Raw genomic sequence first — 7,809 nt, 5'->3', positions numbered from 1 at the left:
TGACTCCAAGACTCCAAGCCTAATCCCTGTCCCTGACCAGCTTCTCCTCTCTGCAGGGGAACCGACCCCCAGCTGGTTGCTGGCCCTAGTGTGCGGAGCCGCAGTTGCGCACTGGGTGGAAGGGTCCGGGGTTGTCACCAAACGGTTCCTATGCTCCGATGCTGGTGGGGCTCAAAGAGGCCGTGTCCCTGCGGGCCTCCCTGGCGCTAGGAGGACGCCTCCAGGCGGCCCTCGGGGACAACAGCGGAATTGTGGCCGACGACCGGAAGCTCCCGGGAGGACTCCGGGGTGCTGGTCTAGTAGACTGCCTAGGGCATGCCGGACTCAGGGCTTTAAGAGCCGGTGAGGACCCACATACAGCTCTCTCGAGCCCCGACTCCCACCCGCAGAGGGCGAGACCAACCCAGCTCCTAGAGCCACACGCTGCCTCGGGGGCTTGGCGCCCACACCCTCTCTACCTGACTTCCCCCAGCATGGAGAGGCCTGTCCAACCCGTCAGCCATTCCCTGCGGGGTCTTGTCCCTCTGCGCGTGCCCAGGGCTCGGACCCCTCGACACAGACCTGCCCCGGACAAGGGAACGCACGGAGTTCCCCGAGATGGTTTGAATCAGTAACTAACGGCAAAAGCATGCTTGTCCCCGGCGTCTCTCCCAGTGCCCCTCGCCCTTGGGACCCAAAGTCTGAACCCATAGCCGGGCGCGGTGGCTCACGCCAGGAATTCCAACACTTTGGGAAGCTGAGAATAGCTTGAGCCCAGGAATTCGAGGCCATCCTGGGCAACACAGCGGGACCCCATCTCTGCAAAAAAAAAACCCGAAAATAATAAAAATAAAATAAATAGCGGGCGCGGTTACGCGCGCCTGTGGTTCCAGCTACTCGGGAAGTTGAGGTGGGAGGATCGCTTGAGCTCAGGAGTTCGAGGCTGCAGTGAGCCAAGATCGCACCACTGCACTCCAGCTTGGGGGACAGAGCGAGACCGTCACAAAAAGAAACAAAAAACAAAAACAAACGAACCCTAGCTTCCTCTTCTCCCAGGATGCAGGAGTTAGGTCAGGACCCTCTGTTCCCTAAGATCCAAGACCTAGGATTCCGAACACATAGCGCCCTCCTCCTACGAGACGCAGATGCCAGGGTCTCCAGAACTGCTACAAATTCCCTATGGGGGAGGCAGCGACCAGCGGCTCCGCCCTCCTCGCACAGGCCGCTGTGACGTAACTGAAACGACAGCCAATTAGACGCGGCAGCGCCGGATGGCGGGAGGCGGGAGTTGGAGGCCAAGGGAAGCGCAGGGCGGAAGTAGCTGTGGCTTTGCCCTTTGGCCTTTGTGGGCTGTGTGGCTGCTCTGTTGTTCGCAGGGCGTTCGCTGCGCGTCTCTGCCCAGCCGCGGTTATGAGCCGGCATAGCCGGCTGCAGAAGCAGGTTCTGAGCCTGTACCGCGATCTCCTGCGCGCTGGGCGCGGGAAGCCGGGCGCCGAGGCGCGGGTGCGGGCCGAGTTCCGGCAGCACGCGGGTCTGCCGCGCTCCGACGTGCTGCGCATCGAGTACCTGTACCGCCGCGGGCGGCGCCAGTTGCAGCTGCTGCGCTCGGGCCACGCCACCGCCATGGGAGCCTTCGTACGCCCGCGGACCCCGACCGAGGAACCTGGCGGCGTGGGTTCCCAGCCTGACAACGGCGACGGTCCAAGGAACCCCCAGGACAGCACGGGGGCACCGGAGACCCGGCCCGACGGACGGTGACAGGCGAAGAGCAGAACTTGCTCGTTGGCGCGGTGGAGCAGGAGGCTCGCCTGAGTGCATGGGAGGTACTAGGGAACCCGCCTAAGGTGAGAGATCTTGAGACACTAGCTCGACGGATTGGGGATGTCAGAGACTCCCCCTTGGCGACGCAGGGGGTCTAGAGAGCCCCGTGATGGACTGCAAGAGAGACCCGCCTTTTCCGATGCTCGAAGACAAGTCGTCTCTCTTCCCCCAAGAGGGCTTGGAACGACCTGGGACGTCGGCAGGCTGGACAGTGTCGAGCCGAGAGCTACTCACTTGCCCAAAGGTATGGGGAGCCAGGACGCCTCCCTGATGGACAGGGAGAGTCTGAGACACCCTTTTCTTGACCCCTGAGAACATACCCACCTCTGGCTCCTCAAGAGACTCCCCTCTTCCGTATTTAAATCTGAGAAGTGCAGACTTCTTGCTGAGAACGTTTTGGGAAGGTGCCCTGATGAGCGGTGAGAAACCAGGAATCCCCATTTGGAAAACTTTCCCCCATTGATTGTGACAAGCCAGGACCATCAGGAAGGGGCTAGGGGTCTCTTACCCTGTCTGATCAACTGAAGACCCTTCAAGGCCCCTACTTGTTTTGAGCGGCAGCCTTGACTCCTTTGCCCCTTCCCTCTCAGAACGTTGCACAAAGGGAATAAAATTGGGGGTGTGTCTACTTCCCTGTTGGTGGTCTTTTTGCTTTTTTTTTTTTTTTAAGATGCAGTTTCGCTCTTGTTGCCCAGGCTGGAGTGCAATGTTGCGATCTCAACTCACCACAACCTCCACCTCCTGGGTTCAAGCAGTTCTTCTGCCTCAGCCTCCCGAGTAGCTGGGATTACAGGCATGCGCCACCACTCCCAGCTAATTTTGTGTTTTTAGTAGAAAAGGAGTTTCTCCATGTTGGCCAGGCTGGTCTCGAACTCCCGACCTCGGGTGATCCTCCTGTCTCGGCCTCCCAAAGCTGCGATTACAGGCGTGAGCCACCATGCCCAGCCTCCTCTTGGTGGTCTTAATGCTTTTATATATTTGGGGATTTTTGAATCCCCCTACCACCACACACACACACAGACACCTGGAAGGGACCATCTGGGAGGTGATAGGTGTGGGGATATGACTCCTTCCGGAGCCCTCTAGATTGGCACATTGATTGAAGTGGCATAGTTCTTTACCCTGGGCAGATCTGTGGAGGGGGCTCATCCTGGCTTAACCCCCAAAGACACCCCAGTTGGCTCCCTAATGGAGGGCAAGCGATTTAACATCTTTGTTCTGAAGAGGAAATGGTGGAGTGAGAACTGGCTCAGAACCCCTGAGGCAGTAGTAGGGGTCTCAGACCTGGAAATTTCTTTCTTTCTTTTTTTTTTAATTTTTTTTTTCTTTTAGCAAAGATTTCAGGAATCAATGGAAATTTCTTAAACCTGACTGAAGGGTCCAGCCTCAGCTATAACGACAGGCCATGAGGCAGGGGAGAGGAGAGGAACCCCACAGATCACAGGCATACTTCCTCCTGTGTCCCCGTATGGGCCTACCCTAGACATTCTGTGGAGAGATGCATTTTGCATCCCTGAGCTGGATTTGCACCCATGTCAGTGAAATAAGTGGAAATGAGTTCTTGCGGATGTAGCTGTTGGGAGGACGACCACAGGTAAGGAGCACAGACCTCAGACCAAAGGGAGGATGGAATAAAAAAAAAGCTAGGTGCAGTGGTGGGCACCTGTAATCCTAGCTACTTGGGAGGCTGAGGCAGGAGGATTGCTTGAACCCAGGAGGCAGAGGCTGCAGTGAGCCAAGATTACAGGGAAGGGAAGATTACAGGCGTGTGCCACCACATTGGGCTAATTTTATATTTTTAGTAGAGACGGGGTTTCACCGTGTTAGCCAGGCTGGCCTACGATCTCCTGACCTCGTGATCCACCTGCCTTGGCCTTTCAAAGTGCTGGGATTATAGGCATGAGCCACTGTGCCCTGCCTCACATTCTATTTCTGTTGGACAGCACTATTCTGGGAGTCCCCATGGCCTGTTTCCTCACTACAATCTGCTCTCATGGCATAATTTTAACATAATGACTCCATTCTACTGACTCCCTGATGCCTTCTTCAACCACACCGTTTCAGTTGTGCTCCCCTTCCCCTTGCTCACTTTATTTTTCTCCTCAGCACTTATCACCCTGAACCAATACATATTTCACTTATTTCTTTTAGTTATTGTCAATCTCCCCAAGTAGAATGTCAGTTCCAGAAGGACCTGGATTTTAATCCATCTTGTTCACTGCCCTGTCTCTGTTTCTTGACCAGGATCTGACTCATAGCAGACTGTCAATATTTGTTAAATGAATGAATGACACAGATGTGTTCCATTACTGCCTCTTGGGTCAATATTACTAAGTCTGTCCCCCCTATTTGCTGGTGATCTCAAGGGGACCAATGCCTCCTCTCTGGTTGATGCCAGAGTCTTGGCCTGGCCTTTGAAACAGGACAAATCCAGTTTGCATCCTGACTTTTCCCTGAATCTGGAGTCTCTCCCAGAATCTGAAGCTTCCCCCACCCCATCAGTGTCTGTTCCCCTCTTCTAGTAGCAACAACCCGATACTCTCTGGAGACCCACCCTTCCATTTTCAGTCCACATGGTTGGGGCGGGGCTGACTGCAGCCCCCAGCAAAGGTGGGGCATGTGACTGAAGCCAGAGAAGCAGCCTTGGGACTTTGGTTGGAGCTACAAAGGAACAGTGACTCTCCTACTGGCTGCTAAATTGGTGGTGTGTGTGTGTCACAATGGAGGGAGGCTTAGCATGACTGACTCCATTTTGCGTCTGATGGCCTGCAGTAATATCCTTTAGGTTAAAAGTTTCTGCTTAGCTTTGGGTGTCGACCAGCTAATTATAGAAGGAATATATAGTTGAACTTTAGAAAAAAATAACAGTCCCCTTCCCAAAACAAACCACCCCACCAGGAGATCAGGAAACTGGACACACAAGTAACAATGTTATAATAAAGATTTACAAGAATATTTTATGTGACCTGACCTGCATCATCAAAGAAGTTTTCTTCTGGCATCGAGATGTCTACAGTCATTGGTCACCTTTTTTTTTTTTTTTTGAAATGGAGTTTTGCTCTTGTCACCCAGGCTAGAGTGCAATGGCACAATCTTGGCTCACTGCAACCTCTTGTCTCCCAAGTTGAAACAATTCTCCTGCCTCAGCTTCCCGAGTAGCTGGGATTACAGGCACACGCCACCATGCCCCGCTAATATTTTTGTATTTTTTAGTAGAGATGGAGTTTCACCATGTTGGTCAGGCTGGTCTCAAACTCCTGACCTCAGGTGATCCACCTGCCTCGGCCTCCCAAAGTGCTGGGATTACAGGCGTGAGCCACCAAGCCTGGCCCATTGTTCACCTTCTAACCTCAACCCTCTTCCCTTAGCATAAAAAGAAACCTAAAATGTATACTAACTTGAGATGGTTCTTTAGGACACTAGTCTGCCATCTTCTTGGTTTGCTGTGTCTCCAAATGAAGTTGCTTGCCTTTTTTTTTTTTTCTTTTTTGAGATGGTGTCACCCAGGCTGGAGTGCAGTGGCGCAGTCTTGGCTCACTGCACTCTCTGCCTCCCAGGTTATATTCTCCTGCTTTAGCCTCCTGAGTAGCTGGGACTACAGGTGCATGCCACCACGCCCAGGTTTTTTTGTTTGTTTGTTTGTTTGTTTGTTTTTTCATATTTTTAGTAGAGACCAGGTTTCACCACATTGGCCAGGCTGGTCTCAAACTCCTGACCTCAGGTGATCCACCCATCTTGGCCTCCCAAAGTGATGGGATTACAGGTGTGAGCCACTGCACCTGGCCTCAAATGAAGTTGCTTTCTTTTTTTTTTTTTTGAGATGGAGTTTCACTCTTGTTACCCAGGCTGGAGTGTAATGGCGCAATCTCGGCTCACCGCAACCTCTGCCTCCTGGGTTCAAGCAATTCTCCTGCCTCAGCCTCCCAAGAAGCTGGGACTACAGGCGCGTGCCACCATGCCCAGCTAATTTTTGTATTTTTAGTAGAGACGGGGTTTCGCCTTGTTGACCAGGATGGTCTCGATCTCTTGACCTCGTGATCCACCCACCTTGGCCTCCCAAAGTGCTGGGATTATAGGTGTGAGCCACCGCGCCCGGCCTATGAAGTTGCTTTCTTTGCCCCAACACTTTTCTCTACTTACTGCCTGTTGTGCAGTGAATTATATGAGCTTGGACTCAGCTATGTATGGCTGGAGGTTTTGAGGGTCACTCTGGCCATCACGAGGATAAGAATGAAGCCAAAATAGAGGAAAGAAATGAGAGACAAGAGACAGCATTTGAGCCCCACCATCTAACTATGCCTGAAGTCCTTAACTTATATTTTTGTTTTGTTTTGTTGTTTATAGAGACAGAGTCTCATTATGTTACCTAGGCTGGTCTTGAACTGCTGGGTTCAAGTGATCCTTCCTTGGCCTCTCAAAGTGCTGGGATTACAGGTGTGAGCCACTGCACCCGGCCCTGAAATCCTGAACTTCTGTTACCTATATAAATAAATTCCCAGGCTGGGTACGGTGGCTCATGCCTGTAATCCCAGCATTTTGGCAGGCCAAGGCGAGCGGATCACCTGAGGTCAGGAGTTGGAGACCAGCCTGGCCAACATGGTGAAACTCCATCTCTACTAAAAATACAAAAAATTATCCAGGTGCAGTGGTGTGTGCCTGTAGTCCCAGCTACTCAGGAGACTAAGGCAGGAGAATCTCTTGAACCCAGGAGACCAAGGTTGCAAGCGATCTGAGCCGAGATCGCGCCACTGCACTCCAGCCTGGGTGACGGAGAGAAACTCAGTCTTAACTTAATTAATTCCCACTTCTGTTTTAATGTCAGTGAGAGTTGGGCTCTCACTAGTGTGGCCTGGGCCAGTGACTTCCCCTTTGAGCCTGTTTCCTATGCTGTAAAGTGGGGCCACATTGCTAGAAGTTTTGAGAATTACAGGAGCGTGGATCTGTGTGAAGGGTACATTCTGGAGCCCCACACAGGGCTCCTGCATCTGTTCTTGAGTCTGAATCTGCCCCTACCTCTTATAGGGGTAGAATCCCGATACCTTAAACCCTGGGGAGACTGGGCTATAGGCAGTTTAGCCTAGTGTTGTGAAGACAGCGGAAAGAGGGATTTCACAGTCCTGAGTCAGTGATGGCCCAGCCCAGGAGCCCACTACATAGACTATTTGAATGAGCACCTCTAAGGATGCAAGTCAGGCCACAGCAGATGCTGACAGCAGCTCCCCCCGTATCACCTGCACCTTCCTGTGCCTGCTTCTAGCTTCCTGTGGCAAGCACCTGTGCTGCTTTGCCTGAGGGAGGGGCCTTCACAGGCCAGAGGGCTGGGAATACTGGGGTGTTAAAGTGTCCAGGAAAAGCCTTCAACAATGAGAGATGAGAGCTGGTATAGAAATGTGGGTCAGACGCGGTGGCTCACGCCTGTAATCCCAGCACTTTGGGAGGTCTAGGTGGTTTACCTGAGGTCAGGAGTTTGAGACCAGCCTGGTGAACATGGCAAAACCCCGTCTCTACTAAAAATACAAAAACTAAGATGGGCATGGTGGCTCATGCCTGTAATCCCAGCACTTTGGGAAGCTGAGGTGGGTGGATCACCTGAGGTCAGGAGTTCAAGACCCACCTGACCAACTGGCAAAACCCTGTCTCTACTAAAAATATAAAAATTAGTCAGGCATGGTGGCACATGCCTGTAGTCCCAGCTACTTGGGAGGCTGAGGCCAGAGAATCGCTTGAAACCAGGAGGCAGAGGTTGCAGTGAGCCGAGATCAAGCTACTGCACTTCAGCCTGAGCAGCAGAACGAGACCCTGTGTCAAAAAAAACAAAACAAACAAACAAAAACTAGCCTGGTATGGTGGCACACGCCTATAATCACAGCTACTCTGGAGTCTGAGGCAGGATAATTGCTTGAATCCTGGAAGCGGAGGTTGCAGTGAGCTGAGATTGCACCACTGCACTCCAACCTGGGCGACAGAGTAGGACTCTGTAGAAAAAAAAAAAAAGCCACAACTTCTTTG

At 52.5% G+C, this 7,809-nt stretch overlaps 1 protein-coding gene across 1 annotated transcript; it reads left to right on the top strand.

Moving 5' to 3' along the window:
* The first annotated feature begins 1,302 nt into the window (after positions 1-1,302).
* Positions 1,303-2,429, top strand: SDHAF1 (succinate dehydrogenase complex assembly factor 1). The gene has a single exon (XM_012438920.2). It carries the CDS (start codon positions 1,390-1,392, stop codon positions 1,735-1,737), a length of 348 nt encoding a protein of 115 aa, XP_012294343.2. The 5' UTR covers positions 1,303-1,389; the 3' UTR covers positions 1,738-2,429.
* The last annotated feature ends 5,380 nt before the right edge of the window (positions 2,430-7,809 follow it).

The sequence above is a fragment of the Aotus nancymaae genome, unplaced genomic scaffold (genome assembly GCF_030222135.1).
Source record: "Aotus nancymaae isolate 86718 unplaced genomic scaffold, 86718_ANA_hifiasm-v0.15.2.pri h1tg000028l, whole genome shotgun sequence".
Taxonomy (NCBI): Eukaryota; Metazoa; Chordata; class Mammalia; order Primates; family Aotidae; genus Aotus; species Aotus nancymaae.
Note: the sequence above shows the minus strand (reverse complement) of the source record. Positions and strands in the feature narration are given on the sequence as shown.

Bases quoted from the DNA above. Each gene is read 5' to 3' on its own strand.
- SDHAF1 (XM_012438920.2), top strand. From the start codon at position 1,390: ATGAGCCGGCATAGCCGGCTGCAGAAGCAGGTTCTGAGCCTGTACCGC.